The 19,386-nt window shown below is 43.7% G+C and overlaps 1 protein-coding gene across 3 annotated transcripts in view; it reads left to right on the top strand.

The window, feature by feature from the left end:
- Positions 1-19,386, top strand: part of MYO5B (myosin VB) — a 374,136-nt gene that overhangs the window by 60,169 nt on the left and 294,581 nt on the right. For 2 of the 3 annotated variants that reach the window (XM_058438378.1, XM_058438376.1), the window contains exon 1: positions 107-300. The exons of the other annotated variant lie outside the window; for it this stretch is intronic. In XM_058438378.1, the coding sequence (XP_058294361.1) occupies positions 208-300 (93 nt within the window). In that variant the 5' untranslated portion in view covers positions 107-207. Of the gene's footprint in view, positions 1-106; positions 301-19,386 lie in introns of those variants that run through there. 3 annotated transcript variants of the gene reach the window in all.

Here is a 19,386-nt window from a genome sequence, read left to right on the forward strand (position 1 = left end):
ACACAGAACCATTGTGATGTCATATCACAGTACCTAGAATATATATTAATCTCATATTCAATCTTTACAGCGACGGAAGGACACAAGTCTCTACTACCTCAATTTTACATAATTAAACTGAAACCCAGAGAGGTTTAGTAACTTGGATAAGGTCACACAGCTAAGAAGTAGCTGCACCAAGATTTGAGCGCCTGACCTATAACCATTATGCTTTGCTCCTCCAACCATGCTCGAATGTTCTTAAATTTCCAGAGGATCCTAAAAGGACTGCCGTGGCCACTGTTTCAAAGTGGAAAGCAAGTGAGGGTTTGGGGGATAATGCTTGTGTTTTGTTCTTGATTTTGTTCTTAAAGTGAGGAGGAAGTATTGGCACACTTGGGAAGAGGGAAGAAAACAGGAAATGTGGTATATTTTGCTAATGCCCACTGTGGAAGCAGGAGCCCCTTTCAATAAAGAATTCTGCAAATTATTGTTTGGGAAAAAATAGTGCCAATGGGGGAAAACTGCAGGTACAGAAATAAGAAATGTTATTTCTTCACAAAAAGTTCAGGCCCAGATCTGATTGTGGATGGTGATTGGTTTGGTATTCAGCCTGCTGAATAATTAGAGTGATTCATAGTTCATGCAGAGTGTGTGTTTGGGAGTCCAGCATTGCTACAAATAATAGAGGGGAGGTGGTTTCCCCTGCTGTTTTGAAACTTGTGAAATGTCACATTATCACCTCTTGTCATGGTGACAAATGAGCTTTTTCACTGATCTCAGTACTGTATCCAGCTAAATGCTTTCAAACTGCCTCTTGCCCCCATAGATTTTTGAGCTACGAATGCTTTTAATCACCATTCAGCCTACCTTGCTATCAAAGAATAACGCTTACGATGATAATTTAGCTCCAGGGAGTACAAAGCACTGGGCCAAGTGCCATGCCAATATTGAAATGCTTGGGGCCAATGTCAGAAAGGTGGCTTGATTGGGGGTGTCTATAGGAAGTGGCAGGAGTGAGGGAGTGGGCTCAGCACCTATTATTTTTCCTTGGACTCTAACTTTGGATGTGATTTGGTGAGGCCATTTTTGATAGGGATTTGGCTGCCTGTTTCATAGTCCTGTTGGTGTGCTCAAAGAGTCATGGTACAAATGTGCTTGGATGGAGTGGGATGTTTCTTCCTGGTAGCCAAAGTCTAGCAACAAAAGGCCAGTGAGTTGGTGGGTTAGAGCCTGCAGTGTGAGTTTTATCAAATAGTTTTCAAATTAGGACTCCCTTTCAGGACTAAGTTTCTATGCATTCTATTCTATGATTCCATGCAATTAATGACTAATATTAGCTAGTATAGGGCTTTAATGCTTTTAAAGTGCCGTGCTAGATGTCATCTCATTTGATTCTCACAGAAAGCCCTGTGACCTAAGCAGAACTTGATTCCTGTCCATAAGTTGTAAGAATTGAAGATTGGAGGAAGAGGCTTGCTGTACATTCCATAGCTGGAACATCATAGGCATGGGGCTAGAGTTTTTTCTGCCATGTAACTACCCAGCTTGGGATAAATGACTCCTAAAGTCCCCTGGAAGGAGAGGAGCTTGGTTAGGGTGATAAAGCCAAAAGGGAAACTACCTTTTCCTGAGAGATGAGCTGATTCAGGATTCCTTACCCATTTCCTGTTAGCAGTGCACATCACAGTCAGTTTGTAAAACGAGTCTTTTGCAAATTTGAGCAGATGAAAAATGGCCAGGGAAGAGTTGGTGGCATCCTGTGTAGATGATTTTGTTGGTTCATCTGAACTGTTCTAACTGGCTTGTATTTCACCGGTGTTCTTAGAATTCAGGCCTGGTGTTCATGATTAAACAATAAATCCATGGAGGGTGCTTTTAATTTCCTGATTTCTGCATCAGTACCCACCAGTTCAGGTAGGGTGGATACTGCTCGTTCTCATTCTTCTTGTCTCCTTTTAAAGGAGCCTTTGCCAATGCCCAGGAAGACCTTCCTAGAGCCACAGAAATGAACCGCATGTGTGTACATCTCAGGGTAACCTCCAGAAGCTACCAAGGTTGTGCAGGTTTCCTTCTGGAAGCCCTAAGGAAGTGCTCAGGCATAAGCCATCTGATTGCCATTTGTCAAGTTCTACAGGGCAACTGGGAGTTTTTCCTTATCCAGGAAAACTTAATTATAAGTCCTGGTGCCTTCTGCTGGCTAATCGTTAATGAGCAAAGCTTTTTATTTCAAGGAAGTTCTTGAAAAAATCACAAGAGACTTAAAAAAAATGGCTGATGTATTTTTAATTGTACTCCCAGTATTAACCAACATTTCTTAATCGGATCACTAGGTAGCTGACAGCTGATTCCAGCCCAGTCTCCTGGTGGCCTGCCTGGCACTCAGCCTTGCTGTGGTTGCATCAGTGTTTCTGTTTTTGAGCAGCTAATTCAGTGCAGGCTGTGCTGAACGTGCTGAGTGCTCAGGTAGGGTAGAGAGCTCTGAGCTGTACTGCTCCTGGGAAGGGTTTGAAGGAAGACTGCAGGGGGTGGGGGGCTGGTCATTGGGAAAAAAAATTGGTTTAGTTTTCATTTTTATGTCTAAAGAAGTACTTCCTGTTCATTTTAGAAAATTGAGAAAAATCAGGAGACAAAACAAAGTCCCTCTTCTGACTTTTCTTGTTGGTAGAAGCTCCTGTACTAGTCCCATGATTTGGTTTAGAGATGCAAGGTGTAGAGGATTTTTGAACTTTGGCACTCTTGAAAAGGGCTCAGGTTTTGGAATCTAGATTCTTGCCTGGACTCAGATTCCAGCTCTGCTACTCACTAGGGACCTCGGGCAAGTTATTCCACTTCTGCACATTTAGTTTCCTTATCTGCAAAATGGAGATGATGTCTCATAGGGCTGTGGGAATTAAAGAAGTTACTACAGAAAGGCTCTAGGAGATGGGCTGGCATATGGTGAGGTGTCTGTAAGTACAGCTGTTATGATCACATCTCTGATATTAGCTCGTGGATCGTTTGCCTGCATTCCTTAAATCAGAATGCCAGACAAGAGCTCCAGTTATTTGAGTTTTCTGCCTTATCGGAGTTCATTTCCTGTTTCCTTTCATGGAATATATATGGTGTTTTAGTTACATTGGTGGCATGACAATTAATATAGGGCAGAAGCTTGTCCGTTGAAGTTCCGTTGAGGAGAAAGGGATGCCCTGGGTTTGTGGTAAGTGTGCTGTGTGGGCAGCATTTGCCGGAGTCTATGGGATTGTAAATGTGAGATAAGCTCTAGCTCCAGCTCCAGGAATTGCTGTACTGGGAAGTCCCTGCCCTCTCCATAGTCCTGCTTGGGCCCAGCCCTCCATCCCTCTCCATCCATCAGACCATGCTCCCACCACCGTGGGGCCTGGCCTGGGCTCCTTTCACATCACTGAGCGTTCCCTGCCACCTTGTCCTCCTGAGCCGGCTCTGACAGCCCTGCATTAAGCAGTGACTTACCGTGAGATTTGGCAGGTGGTTCTTCTGTGATTTTAATTAGGCCCTGGGTGTGTTTTGTGAAGGTGATCCTCTGTGGATTTGTCAATAAAAAGCCTGCTTTTCCAGCCGGCAGCCGCTGATTGGGTATTCTGAGGCTTCACACCAAAGCAGTTTCCAGTGGAAGGTGGTTTCCCCCTTCTCACTGGGCCACTTCCTCCTGTAATGTTTTTTCACATTTTATCCTCACATTCCTTCTGGTACTCATGTCACAGGGAGGGAAACTGAGGCCCAGAGGGCTTGAGTGACAGACTAGGGATGTGTAAAGGATCTTGGATTCTTAGGTGCTGGCACATGGCCTTCTCCCTGGGCTCTTCGGCCTTTGTACCTGGGCAGGGTGCAGAACTGCTCTCCGAGCTGTTGATAAATCCAAGGGAGTGTGAGAGTCTTCTGTTCTTAAGGCATGAGAGACTTCCTGTCACTGAGCTAGGCACTGCCATCCCACCCCACATGTCTCCTCCTACCTGGACAGGTGTATGCTGCTGACCTCCTGGGCTCCAGTCTTTTCTATGCTTATCCATGTGGGATCACTTCTCCTAAACTCTGCTTTTGTGTGATTCTCAAGATCACAGGCACCCCATCTACCTATGTGGAGGGCCATGTTCAGAATCCATCAGCTGTTCTCAGATCAGCTGTTGCACCTCACAGTCCTCATTCCTGTTTGCTCTCTCTCCCCCTTCAAAGCCATTTTCTCATGGCCTTCCTATTCTTTCATTTTTTCACATCTTCTCTTTTCATTCAATTTCTTAGACTTCTGGAAGCTTTCCTCCCCTTTTACTCTCTGCCAAACCAATAGTAGTGTATTAGGATTCTCTAGAGAAAGATAACTAATAGGAAATACACATATTTATATATTATGGAATTGCTCACACAATTACAGAGGCCAACAGGTCCTAAGATCTGCATTCAGCAAGCTGGAAACCCAGGAGAGCTGACGGTGTAGTTCTAGGCTGAGTCCAAAGGCCTGAGAACCAGCAGAGTTAGTGGTGTAAGTTCCAAAAGCCAGCAGGCTTGAGACCTGGAAAGAGCTCATGTCTCAGTTTGAGTCTGAAGGTGGGAAAAATAGCAGTGTCCCAGCTCAAACAGGCAGAGTTCCCTCTTACCCAGACTTTTTGTTCTAATTGGGTTTTCAACTGATTGCATGAGGCCCACCCAAAGTGGGGAGGGCAACCTGCTTTACTCAGTCGACTGACTCAGATGTTAACCTCATCTAGAAACAGCTTCATGGACACACCCAGAATAGTGCTTGGCCAAATGTGTGGGCACCCAGTGGCCACGTAAGTTGACACATAAAATTGGTCATCCCAGTAAGCAATCTTTAAAGCCCCACCTAGATCCCACCTCTTCCATGAGGTTTTCCCTGATTACATCAACTTACACTTGACTGGCTTAGCTGGATTCCTCTACCTTTTATGGGCTCCACCAGGGCTCAGCAATTAGTGGTACCTGCCCCTCCATTGTTCTTTTTCAGTTCTGGACTCCTTACCTCCTCTATCAGGTGTGAAGGGTGGCAGATACCATGAGTTTGACCACTCTTGTCTTCCCTGTAATGTAGAGCACTGCATCTGTTGCAGTTGCTCAGTAAAAGCTTGTTCTCTTAGCCCAGTTTTCCAGTGGATAAAGCAAAGGGTTCAAAACTTGGCTGCTGGGATTACAGACCAAGGTGATGGGTTTGGAGAACCTGGGTTCTTGGTTCCTACAGGCACCAGAAGAAATGATGGCCAGTATATGGTGTATAATAGGTGCCCAAATGTGGTTGAGATGCTGGAAATTTTCATCAAATGCTTTTGAATTATTGTAAGTGCCACAGTGTGGTGGGAAGAGTAGGAGGTTGTAACTAGCAATGTAAACTCAAGCAACTTGCTCTTCCTTTGCCTCAGTTGCCTATGTTAAATGGGGGCAGTTTGATCTTGCCCCACCTGCCTCTTGGGTCTTGTGAGGATGGAATAAGGTAATAATGATTATGAGAATAACAGCTAACTCTCTATGTGGCAAGGATTGTTCTAAAAAATACTTTTTAAAAACTTGTTTTTTTTTCTGTGATGCTAACCAATGAATTGTAAAATCTTCCTGTATGTCAACTCATTTAATAACCCTATTTTACAATGAGACGCTGAGATTCAGAGATCTAGTAACTTGCCCAAGGTTACAGAGCCAGAGAGCAGCAGGGCTGGCATTCAAGCCCAGGAAGTCTGGCTTCACCGTGCATGCTCTTCACTACCACAGTGTGCTAGAAGATGGTGTGAAAATGCATTGGAGGCTTGGAGAGCTGAGCTGCTGTTCTGAGACCCATTTGATCAGGTCCTGGAGATGATTCACGCATGACTGCTGTTCACTAGGGAGTTTGCCAGAGCTTGGACCACGTATGAATTGAGAGCAGGAATGTGTGCAAGCTCTTGACTTGTCAAGGCCTTTGCTCACCAGAGTGACATGGGGTTTGCTGTAGACATTTCAGATAACTCGGAATTCTGTAGCTTCCTGGCAACTTTGCCCTGACAGCCCCCCTTTGTGGTCCCCTGTGATTTGCCCTCTTAGCTCCATTCTTCACTTTGTGGTCTCTGCCTTAATTGAATTAAAAGATGGTTGATGTGTCTCCCCAGTGGAATGCAGGTTCTCTCAGGGCAGGGCTGGAGGCTGTTTTGTTCACTATTGTGTCTCTAGTGTCCAGTGTGGTGTTTGGGCTGGCCAGGGGTGCCCACATCTGGAAAATAAGCATTATAGTAAAGGACCTGTTTCCCTGTTTCAGAGTTGTCTGTTTTTATTATGGTAAAATATAAGTAAAATTTACTGTTTTTTAACTTTTAAACATTTTTTAATTGTGGTAAAATACACATAACAATTTACCATTTTAACTGTATTTTCACCATTTTTCAGTATACAGTTTAGTGGCATTAAGTACGTTCACATTGTGTGCAATCACCACCACCATCCATCTAAGAACTTTTTCATTATGCTAAACAGAATCTCTGCACCCTTTAAACAGTAACTCCCTCCTCGCAGCCCCTGGTGCCCACCAGTCTACTTTCTGTCTCTATGGATTTGCCTCTTCTAGGTCCCTCGTGTAAGTGGAATCATACAGTCTTGTCCTTTTCTGGCTTATTTCTCTTAGCATAGTGTCCTCAAGGTTCATCCATGTGATAGTACATGTTAGAATTTCCTTCTCTTTTAAGGCTAATAATAATGAATTGTATGGATAGCCTGCTTGTTGATCCACTGATCTGTGAATATTTGGGTTGTGTTTACCTTTTGTCTGTTGTGATGAATGTGTCTGTGAACTTGGTATACAGCTGTTTGAATTCCTGCTGTTGATTCTCTCAGTTACATTCCTAGAAGTAGAATTGCTGAATCATCATAGGGTCACTTTGAAGATTCAATAACCTAGTATTTGAACTGTTCCTGACACGTAGCAAGCACTATATATGAGTGTTTGCTAAATAAGACTTTTCTTTCTTTTTATTATTATTACTATTATACTTTAAGTTCTAGGGTACGTGTGCACAACGTACAGGTTTGTTACATATGTATAAAATGTGCCATGTTGGTGTGCTGCACCCATTAACTCGTCATTTACGTTAGGTATATCTCCTAATGCTATCCCTACCCCCTCCCCCCACCCCACAACAGGGTCCAGTGTGTGATGTTCCCCACCCTGTGTCCAAGTGTTCTCATTGTTTAATTCCCACCATGAGTGAGAACATGTGGTGTTTGGTTTTCTTTCCTTGCGATAGTTTACTCAGAATGATGGTTTCCAGCTTCATCCATTGATGCATCTCTTAACATTCATTGTTCAGTTTGATATTTAGAAAGGTGTGCAGCATAGTGCCCTTGAGAAAGAGAAGCTGTAAAGGTAGTTTTGCGCTCTGTTCAATACCATTCAAATGGCTTGGAGACCCTGGTGCTTGTGCCAGGCCCCGCAGTCAGCAGGGGTACCATCTGTGGCAGGCCCCCCAAAAGTAGGGCTAGGAGTCGGGGTGGGCTTGGTTTCTGAAGACTTCTGCTCCAGCTGCTTATATCCAGTCCTTGATTTGAGTCTGGTTTCCAGTACTGTGGTCTCTTTATTGATCCTTGCAGCCTCTGTCCTCTCCCAGTCTGGGGAAATTAAAGTGGGGCTTCCCAATTCTATGTAGTTATCTGCAGTTTATTAAGAAAGACTGTACACATTCCTGAAATAAATTGACGCTTAAAAATAGCATATACTATTCAAAATGATCAAGCGGGGTGGGGAGGGGGAGAGATGTGTCAATTGCAAGCAGTGATGTGGAGTTAATGATAGGAAGGGCACCAGAGGGTAAAGATTTCACTTTGCTCACAGCAGGTTTATGCATATTCCAGATGAGGTATTTGCGCAGGGATTCTATGCAGGCTATACATGTCTTTCCTTCTGGTTCCAAAGCATTTTCTAGTTACAGGGTGTTATTCTTCAAAAGTTTTTTGTTGTTGTTGTTTTCTTTTCTCTTTAACATTCACTTGAAAACAACTTGAAGTAGACAATCACACTTTCCCTAATCCATTTAATAGAAGAGCAGAGTGATGACTCCCATAATAGGAATGCTGCTACCCCATGACTTGCAGGAGAGTGATGGGATCATGTGCATGGGAAAAGGTACACCAACCCCCCTTTGGGAATGATTGTCTATTCAACCAAAGAAGCCACATGTTGAAGAAAATGTTTTTGCACTGTGTATTGGAAAACTCTGAAAGAATCTCACAGTTTTATAACGAAGTCTATAAAGCTTCGAGAATAAAATGTTCAGTTGCCAGAACCTCTCTGCACTGTCAAGACCCAATTTAAGTGAGGCCATGTTATCGGAGGATGTATCTGGTATTTGCATATAGGTTATAAGGACATTGTGTGTTAATCATAGGGTGTAGTCTGACTTTGTTGAATTTTTAGATGGGAATTTAATCAGATTTACTAAGCGCAAAAGCACAAATAATGTGCCCATGGTGGCAATGGTCTTATTTATAGAGACATAATTATGGGCATATCTGCAATCACTCAAAAGACTCACTGAGCTTTGATTGGGAGAAAAGGATGCCTTCTGTGGATGGCATGTATCTGTGTGTGTATCGTATACATACATAAAGTATTTGATGCTACAAATGATCCACTAGGCTGTAAGATGTATGAGGGTAAGTACCAGCATTGAGTCTGGTGTTTTACGTGTAGCAGGCTTCCAGTAGGTATTTGAGGAATGACTGCAAAAGAGTGACACATCTATATATATTTTTTTAAAAGTACAAAACCTTTTATCATCTTATAGAGCCTTAACTTTTTTTGAGACAGGGTCTTGCCCTGTCACCCAGGCCTAGAGTGCAGTGGTATGATCGTGGCTTACTGCAGCCTCGACCTCCCAAGGAGCTGGGACTGTAGGGTGCACCACCATGCCTGGCTAGTTTTTTTTATTTTTATTTTTATTTTTTGCAGAGATAGGTTTTTGCTGTGTTGCCCAGGCTGGTCTCAAATTCCTGATTTCAAGCAATCTTCCCACCTTGTCCTCCATCACTTGGGTTACAGGTGTGAGCCACCTCACCTGGCCAATTTTTAAAAATTGGAGTGAAATTCACATAATATACAATTACCCATTTAAAGTGTACAATTCAGTAGTATTCAGTTCATCCACAATGTTGTGCAAACACTCCCTCTCTATTCCAAAATATTTTCATAACCCACAAAGGAGACCTGTACCCGTTTCTCCCTCCTGTTGGCCTCTGGTAGCCACTAATCTGCTTTCTGTCTACGGATTTGTGTATTCTGGATATTTCATATTAAATGGAGTCATATAATATGTGACTTTTTGTGTCTGACTTCTTTGACTTAGCATATTTTTGAGGTTCACCTGCATAGTAGGGTGTATGAGAACATAGTCCGTTGTATGGATGTACCACATTTTCTCCATTGTGCAGCCGATAGACACTTGGGTTGTTTCCACCTTTTAGCTGTTGTGAATAATGCTGCCATTAACTTTCATAGAAAAGTATTTCAGTACCTATTTTCAGTTATTTTGGGTATATAGCATGCAGTGGAATTGCTAGATCACATGGTAATTCTGTGTTCAGCTTTCTCAGGTGACATCAAGCTGTTTTCCACAGCAGCTGCAGCATTTTACATTCACATCAGCAGTCAATGTCTGAGAGTTCCAGTTTCTCTACATCTTTGTTGACACCTTATTTTCTATTTTATTTTTTATTGAGGCCACCCTAGTGGATGTAAAATGGTGTCTCATTATGGTTTTGATTTGCATTTCAGGGTCTACTTTTTAATTTTTATTATTTTTGAGATGGAGTCAGTCTCTCTCTCTCTCTCTCTCTCTTCCCCCTCTTCCCTCCCTCCCTCTCTTTCTCTCTCTCTCCCCGTCTCTTCCTCTCTCCCTCCCCGTCTCTTCCTCTCTCCCTCTCCCCCAGGCTGGAGTGCAGTGGCACAAACTGCTTCCCGGGTTTAAGCAATTCTACTGCCTCAGTCTCCCAAGTAGCTGGGATTATAGGCACCTGCCACCACACCCGGCTAATTTTTTTTTTTTGGTAGAGACAGGGTTTCACCATGTTGGCCAGGCTGATCTCAAACTCCTGACCTCAAATGATCTGTCTGCCTCAGCCTCTGAAAGTGCTGGGATTACAGGCATGAGCCACCACACCTGGCCAGGGTTCTGTTTTTAAATTAAGCACCATCAAAGAAGAACCACATTTCTACTTAGGGCAGATATCCTACCACTTAGTGGCTTTTAAAATGAATTTGTGTGATCGGGACAAGGGTGTTTTGGTGGCAAAAATTGTCATTGAGCAAATGCCTCATCTGTGTCCAGTGTTCTGGTGCTTTCTGTACTTTATGTTTAGTTCTCACAGCACCCTGCTTTTTCCACGAGGAAACAGACTAAATTATGCACTTGAGGTTGCATGGCTGCAAAGAAGCAGCTTTGGGGGTTGGTTCAGGCTGCCTATTTGACTGCAAGCCTCATAAACTTTCCATAGCCAGTGTGAATCTTGGAAGTAGGAAAAAGGAAACTAAGGGTGATGTCCATTTCAAATATTTTAGTCAAAAGCAAAGACTTTACAGATTGCAGTGAGAAAGGGCTGTTATTGGTAGTTGCATGGGGTCCTGGCAGTCTGGTTGTCTGCTAGTAGATCCATGAGTCAGGACCTACATTGCTGGAGGTATCCCTGGGCTAGAGGCTGTGGCAGCTGCAGTGGTTGGGCATTAGTGAAGACAGTGCCTGTTTGGGTTTGTGGGGCTATGGGACCTTTTTCTTGTCCCTGTGACTCATTTAACTGGGTGCTTTGTATTTACATTGAATGATGAGGTGAGGAGGCACACAGGGCAGGCCCTGATCATAGTGAGTTCTGAAGAATGCCTTCTATTGGTGATAGTTAATTCTCAGTAAATTGAGTGAGAGTTCCTGAAAAAATCAATATCAAACTGAATCCTGTTTTAATGCAGGGGCACTTGATATTTAAAGGAGTCCTCTGGTGAATCCTGCTACACAGAGCCCTTTGATAAATCTTTTAGGTAAATCCAATTTTCACATGCTAAGTTTGTTTAGAGCAACATACACAAGACTTGGAATTTTACTTAAGAAGGTCATTGATACTATAATTGTCTCACTATATAAAGCTACCAGTGTATGTATTCTAACAATGTTTATTAGACCACTTTGGACACTGGAGTGAAGAAATAAGTGAGGCCTTGAGGCGCTTATAATCTAGAAGGGACAGATATGCAAGCTTTGGAATGAAGACCACGTGGGCACGCTGGGGGCTGATGGTGCCACTGCAGGAGTTCACGGAAAGTTTCACAGAGGGAAGGAAAGAGACTTCTCAGGACAGAAACGATTCACAGAGGAGGAACTCACACTGGGCCTCGAGGACTGAGAAGCAGAGGAGAAGGGAAAGCATCTCAGATATGAGAGTGGGGTTTGAAAATGCCCAGAGGAGAGCAGGTGCATCTGCACTGGCCGTAAGTTGCTGGTCTTGCTGACTCCTGGGCTGGAGGTGGACGGAAGAGTCCTTCATTCTCTAGCTGAGGAGTTTGGCCTTAGAAGCTCCTGAAACATTGGAAGCCTTTTAAGCGGCGTGCAGGTCAGCTTTCACCATCTACCAGCTGACCAGGAAGTAGCAGTGCTCATCAGCTGCTCTTGTGAAGGTGGGCCAGCCTGGGGGTGTACATTAGGAATGCAGACTCCCCTAAAACCAGAGGTAGCCTTTTACCCTGGCACAAGGTATTCTCCACCCCCAGACTACGCAGGGATTATTGTCTCCATATCACATACAAAGAAGCTGAGGCTCAGCTATGACCTGCTTGAGGTTGAGCAGCTGAGGAGGGCCAGGCTGGACCCAGGATTGCTGGCTGGCTCCTGTCCAGGGCATTCTGCATACCACCCTGGGGGAAGAGGGGTGAGGACGGTAGACAAATGCTCCTGGTGGCTCTGACAGTTCCACTTCGTAGGTGTGCTTCCTTAGGACATGGCCCGTTGAGACCTCACATGGGGTTCTCTGAGTCCCAGCAATGCACACCAACACTGCCCTGAGAATTGAGGGGTCACCCTCCTGCCTGCATCTCCTTTCATGTTTCACCTTTAGTGAGTCAGGCAAGGGGTTCAGAAGACAGATGCTAGAAACCTATGGCTCTGGGAAGCCAATCCTGAGCAAACGTTGCCTTCAGACCTCACTTGAGTCTTCCACATTTACACTCAGTGCTTCCTGGAGGAGAAGAACACTATCTGAAGGTTGTGAAGCTGACCAATTATATACTTCTGGCCCCCAAAAGACATTAAAACTGAAGGCACTGCTCGATAAGTCTTTGTTCCTTCTGTCTATATCATAAATGCTGAAGTGGATTGCTTAAATACTTAAGTTTTGCAAATGCACACACAACTTTCTGTGGAGAACACAGTGGTGTTTCTGTTTAATGCCTTTTTTAGTGTCGTATGTGCTAGAAGCTAGACCTTGTTTTAAATATGTTCCCAGGGAGCCCAATATTCAACTTTGGAGCTATGAGAAGGCTGCCCCTTGCTCTTGGTTCTAGCCCACTGTTGAGGAAGGGTCTAGTTCACCAGTTCATTTAAAATATTTGTGCTTCTCAGAAGGTATCACAGCAAACTATTTTTTTTTCCTTTTTCAGCAAGACCTTCTCTAGCTTATTTTCTTTAAAAATTTTCTTTGAAGCTCTGGGACAAGTACTTGAAAAAGAACTGGAGTGCAGTTCAGTGATAAGTGGCCCGATGAACAACTCGGGCTGATTTATATTGGTGGGATTTTCCCTTTAATACATCCCTCCCTTAGGAGAAGGAGACATGTGAATAATTGAGCTGGAGATCATGAACTAATTCCTGCTGCTCACTGACCCTGGGACTTTGGGCAAGCTCCGGAATCTCCCTCTTTCTCATCTTCAGGATGAGGAAATTATCCTTTCCAGTTGTCTCTCTCTGATCCTGTCATGCGAACTGGATAGATCATTGAACAGAAAACTTCTACAGCCCACGAGATTACTCTGTTTGCAGTGACAGCAATCTCTGAATCCACAGACAAAAAGTTGAGGGAGATGGAATGCAGCTGTTGGTGTAATGAGTGAGGAGAGAAAACAGAATTTGTTGAGGATTAAAAGAATAGGAAGCTGAAGGATGTGAAACCTGTAGGGTAATTGCTACTCAGCTTCATGTTTAAAATCAATATAAATGCTGTTGGAGGAGCCCCTCATCTGGGATAGAACAGTGCAGCTCCATGTGGGCCCCTCTGCAGCACCATCCGGAGCTGGTTATAATCCAGATTCCTGGGCCCCACCTTAGATCTGCAGAATCAGTAAGTGGGAAGGAATCCAGGAATCTGTTTCCACAGAATCCAGGTATCTCTTTCTGGGTGATTCTTGTACATGCTAAAATTAGAGAAACACTATTCTAGAAGTCCAGAATTTGAAGAGCTCTTGATCATTTACATCTTATAGGTAGAGACAAGACCAGAGAGGTTAAATGCCTTCCCAGGAAGGTTGATGGTTGACTCAAGTTTTCTCAGTTGGTTATAGGTGAACCGTGGTCTAAGCTGGTACTACTCTTAGTGTGGTCTGTGACTAGCAACAACAGTAGCACCTGGGAGCTTGTTAGAAACGCCAACATGGCACACGTATGCATATGTAACAAACCTGCATGTTGTGCACATGTACCCTAAAACTTAAAGTATAATTAAAAAAGAAATGCAAATTGAGTCCCACACCAGACCTGGGGATCAGCATTCTGTGCTGTAGTAAGCTCTTCAGGAGACTGTCAAATTTGGGCATGCCTATGAACTACTAACCTAGGCTCCTAGCTCTTACTTGAGTACTCTTCACCAGAAAGACACTGACTTTAAGTTACTAAAGGCTGTGACAACCTCTTCCTGCAACTCTCACTGGGCTTCAGATTGGACACATGCGGTCCTATCTGAGATTTGTTTTTCTGCAGCAGCAGCCATAGGTCTGCTGGTCCTATGGTGACCAACCATCCTAGTTTGCCAGCCTTTCGTTGCTGAGCCAGGGAAGTTCTGGGCAAACTGAGACAGTCATGCTAGCTGGTCTCAGGGTTTAGTTGGGGGCGGGTGGATGGGCAGTTGTATCCTACTGAGTTGCAATCATTTGGCAAACATTTGCTTGATTGCATTGAGTGAAGGAGGCTGAGGCACTAATAAAAAGGCCATTTTCATCAGGCTGGTGGTAATGTATGGCTGTCATCCACTTGAATTTATTATCCTTTCACTTCCATGTGAAATCCGGCAGTGCAGGAGCACAGTTTCAGCAGGAGATGGGACTGCCCAGCACTGACTTTGCTCCTTTCATACAGTAAGTGCTTACTGTGTGATGCCAGATCGTGAGCCCCTGGACGCAAGCATGGCATACTATGTGGTGGTGGTATTATATAAGCCAGAGACCTGCTCTATGGGCTTAGGCCTGAGGGGTCTGAAAGAGGAGAGATGTTTTTAGCAACAAAATCACTCCCATTTGTGAGCCGAAGCTGGGAAGCTGTTTGGGTCTACCTGTAGCTTTTCTTTCTCTCCTGCTCTGCTGGGAATTGCTGGTACCTATGGATAGAGAATAAAGGCCCTGTTTTCTTAATGCACTTTTTTTTTTTTCCCTCGGCTTTTAGAGCATTTAAGGAACAAGTAGGTATTCTAATTCTCCCATTTTGTAAGTTACAAGTTTTTCCTCTAGAGAGGAAGAAAGCCAGACTCCCAGGGAGAAAGGGGGCGATGATATGGTATATAGAAAGATATAATCTAAACTTTGAAAATTCTGTAACTAATGTCTTCTGCTGTGCTTAAAGATCATGGAGGCCTGTTCCTTGTCTGTTAATGGGGCTGGAAGTGCTGTTCCAGGCCTTAGACAGGCTTTACAAAGGTGTGGGATGTTGGGTCTTCCTGGAAGAGCCTTGAAGAAATAAACCCATAGAGTTTGGAATTTATGAGCATGCTGTTTTTTTTTTTTTTTTAAATGAGAATTTGAAGTTTCCTCTCTAGACTTATTTGTAGAAATTTACTGCTGCCCTTTTTTATAGGGCCTTGGTCATATTCATATTCACCTAAGTTGCTTTTTTTTATCACCACAAATTGGGACCAAAGAACATAATCGTATCTTGACCAAAAAAGGGCATTTTTGAAATGAGCTACCAAATATAGATGAATATTCAGAGATTGCTTATTATCAAAGAAAATAGGGTTAATGTTTATCTCATAACAGAATGTCAATTGCTGCTACGTACTTAATAGTACTTATGTGCTGTGACAGTGTGTCATTGTCAAAAAGGTTGGGTATGCAAGGCTTATGTAGGAAATACCTTCATAGCTAAATGACATCACAGATGCTGATTCTTCATTGTTGATGTTGTGTGTGGTTTTTTTTGTTGTTGTTGTTTTTGTAACTCGGTGGTTCTCAGACTTTAGTGGGTATCAGAATTGCCCAGAAGGTTTATTAAAGATTCCTGAATACCCTAGACCGCTGATTTAGTGGGTCTGGGTTGGGCCTGAGAATGTGCATTTCTGACAAGTTCCCCTATGAAGCTATGTGGCTGATCCAGGGATCACACTTTGAGAACAGCTGTTCAAACCAGAGCAAGGGTTAAGCCGCTTGAGGTTAGGAACGGCCTTATTCACCTTCTGTGTCCCATTGTGTTAATTGAGAACTTGGCACATTGGAGAACTCAAGAGATGCAGCAGGTTTTTTTTTTCTTTTTTTGGATTTAAATCTGAAGCTGTCTCTTGCTACAGAGAATGATTCCAGTTTGGGTAGGCAAAGTTAAGCCTATCTTCTTTATTGGCAGAACTGCTTCTCAGCTCATGCCTGAGCTTTCCTCTTTTGGATTTGGGGAACAAGCATCCTGCTTCCCAGGTATTCATTTAGTAACAGTGAAGTTCTTGTACAGACTGACTGCAGAGTGCCAAGTGATGACTGTTGACTAGTGATCGGGCTGCTCCACCCCTCAAGTACTCCGCCTGTTCCGCAGAGAGAAGGCTGTTGTGGGCATGGATCGCTGCACGTTGGGGGATGATGGTGAAAGATAAGTAGCCGTACCCATGGCCGAAAACTTTGGTCTATTAGGATCACAGGGATGACATGATTGCTCTTAGGAGTCTTAGACTTTCAGTTTTTCCTAATTTTGTTTAGTGATCAATTTTAAACCTTCTTTTAGGAAAACCATTTCGGTTAGTGTCTTACACCCTGGAGAGATGGGGGGATGGAAAGGTAACAGGCTAGGGAGTAAAGGTCCCATGGTGTTGCATTGTTAGTTTCTTTCTTCATGCATCTATGATTAGTGATAACTGGAAACATTCAAAACCTGTTCGTTTAAAAGTAGAAGGCAAGCAGCCATTAACAGCTACCTTTTTAAACAATGAAAAAACCCAGAACTTTACCTACCACTACCCTCCCCACTCCCACATACCCACAGAATCTTGACCAGAGAAACTGTTCCCTGTACACAGTCCTTAAGAATTCCCTAACATATGAGGCCCCAGATATCCGGTAATGGGGATTTAAATGTTGGAGCTGGTTATTAAGTGGCTCTAGACTCTTCTGTAGGATTCTGAAGTCATGCTAATCATTAGACTCCCACCATAAGGGGATTTGATCAGCTTCACTAGTAAACTGTCAGCTCTGAGGATAGGGACAGTTTGTGTGTGTGTGTGTGTGTGTGTGTGTGTCTGTGTGTGTGTGTGTTTGTGTGTTTTATTTATTTTTGTCTGGCCACCAACTTTCTAGAGCCTGGCACAAGACCTGGCCCTGGTAGGTGCTCAGTACATAATTTGGTAAGTGAGGAATGCAAGTTCTGCAGGAAGGGAGAGGGTTGCATAACTGTTGACTTCTGTTATGTAAGGCTAGTGAAGTCTAGCCGTAAGATTGAATTCCATAGACACTTTCTGAAGATTAGCCAAGGGCTCACTGCTGTCTGAGTATTGTGAAGAGTAGGGGAGAGGACCTTGTGGTGTGTTTGAAGAGCTAAGACATGCCCATGGGATGCTGTTGGAGAGCATCCTAACAGAGTGTGCAGGTGGCTGCCCACCTTGGGGATCAGGATCCCTGGGAGAGCTGTTGGCATGACTGGGACAGGTATGATGGAGCAGAGAGGAGGAAGGCACAGTTGTGGGGACAGGTGTAAGTGGTGGGCAGATGCAAACTGAGGTGCAGCACTGAGTGGACCATCAGATTGTGGAATCAGAAGGGTGCTGTCCTCCGGCTTCGTCTCTGTTCTCTGCTATGTCTGGATTTTCAAAATGTTCTTTGGAGCAACTGGGAGCCTCCTGGGTGTGAAAGCAGGAGGCAAGTTGCCATGTGGCTTCACCTGACTTTGGTCTTGAGGAGGATTCTACAGATAAACAAGGTCTTGGGCAGCACTGCCTCCTGTCATGGGCTTTAACAAGGGGGCAGCCACCACACCTGCTCCACCTGTCGAGGTAACACCAGCATTACTGGTCTTCCCCACACCTCCTGGCCTTCCATTTTTATTGCTGTTCTGCTCCTAGATGCAGCGGTGCTGGCCACTCAAGTAGAAGGATGAACTCTTATTTCTGATCCTCTAGTTCTTTGCCAAGTTCCGTCTGAAGCAGTGTGTGTCGAGGCTCTGACTGGGTCAGCTGACACTTAACATGCTTGCCCAGCTCAGACAAATGTCTGAATTGGGAACGGTTTATGTAACTTTATTATATAAATGTGATTCTCTCCAAGGCCTAAGTTACCCCTTGATTAGAAGGCAGCTATCCTGGGAAGCCGCGCTGTACCTCTGGGTTCTTTGAGGATTGTGTGGGCACCCTTCCCAAGAGGAGCCTTGGTTAGCTTGGAGGAGTCAGTGCAGCTTTGAATAGGCTGAGAGTTAGTTTAAGCTGAAGCTCTGGGCCATGGTTGAGACATGCACATCCTTTGTTTCTTTGCCCAGCCATGACTTGACTTTCTGTGCATTCTCCAAAATTTACATAACATAAACTCAGTATTATAACAGCATGGCAGTTTAAAGAAACCAACTTCTACCTCTACCACCCTTTTTTATTTTTTTCTTTCCTTTTTCACTTTTGCTGGCCGGCATCTCAGTTTACTCATCAGTAAAATAATACCATCTCCTCATTGCAACTGTTTATTACCTTACAGGGCCGACATTAAGCCAAAGGAAATAATCTAACATGATTTAAGAGAAGAGGCAAAGGACTATGAAGCCAAGCTCAGGTGGCAGATAGATTTTTAATGCCCTAAATGGGGCTGTGAGATGGAAGTTTAATCTCTTGAAATCTGATCCCATTTGTTCAGTCTAAGGACTTAACTTGGGAAATCGATAAAATGAGTTAATTGTGTGTTCTCTTTTTCAATTGGTGTAGCAGCTCTTTAGGCTTTGGACAAAAGCTAAACTTCCATGTACTTTAAAATAGCATTTGAGATGCCTGGGTGATAAGAACAGCAGCCTGAGTCACTCCTGGTGAGCATAACAATCAAAGCCAGACAGGGGAGTGGGTAAGTGGGGGGGGGGCTTCTCTAAGCGGCTGTCACAGATGGAATCTGCCATGAGAAAAGACCCTCACACTAACTTCAACCCTTCAGGGCCCCCACAGTACCTATCTTTGTGTAGTTGATGCTTTTTGGAACATTCTTTAATGTACAGAAATGAGTTGCAATTTTCTATGTGCGCCTGATAATTACGAGGCCACACTTGATGTTCAGGCATAAAGAAAAGGAGATAGCAGCTTCCTAACTTTAATAATTAAACCATAGCAGAGCAGTGTTCCATGGTCCAGCAATGTGTTTTCTCTAATGTTCAGTTGTCCCCCATCTTAACACAAATGTGAAATGTAGTTATCTGCCTAACTACAGTGCAATTGGCAAAAGTGATCACGACAGCATCAAGGGAGGCATCAGTGACTCTTGGGAGGGAAGGCGAGGCTTTTGGTTTTATGTCAAAGCACCCCTTGATATTGCTTTAGGTTGCGAAGCTTCCCGAGGGCAGGGAAGCCTTTTTGTCTTTTTTGTTCACTGTTTTATGCCCAGTACTTGGAACAATGCTGACAACAGGTACTGAGCAAATATTTTTTGAGAATGGATGGGAAGCTGCAGAAGATGCCTTCTCACACTCAGCAGCGTAGGTGGTGGGGACGGGCAGGGAATTGAGGCGCACTTGAAACAGGTCTCAGGGAAAAACGATTAATTCTTGGGGATGAGAAAGTGTTCTAATTGTGCATTATTTATAAGCAGTCACTTAACGTCCATGTAACCTTCATTACATGAAATGATTTTGAAGTTTAATGTGGGTGACAGGATTGCGTGTTTGTGATTTAATGACTGTGTTGTGCTAACAAATGTCTTATTGAAATAAATGACCCAATTTGTTTTTAAAAAAAAAATTGCTGTGTTGAAAGTATAATAGAAAGCTGCTATATTGGATGTTACACTGCTGAAAATTGGTTCAT

This window comes from Hylobates moloch, unplaced genomic scaffold (assembly GCF_009828535.3).
Source record: "Hylobates moloch isolate HMO894 unplaced genomic scaffold, HMol_V3 SCAFFOLD_5, whole genome shotgun sequence".
Lineage (NCBI taxonomy): Eukaryota > Metazoa > Chordata > Mammalia > Primates > Hylobatidae > Hylobates > Hylobates moloch.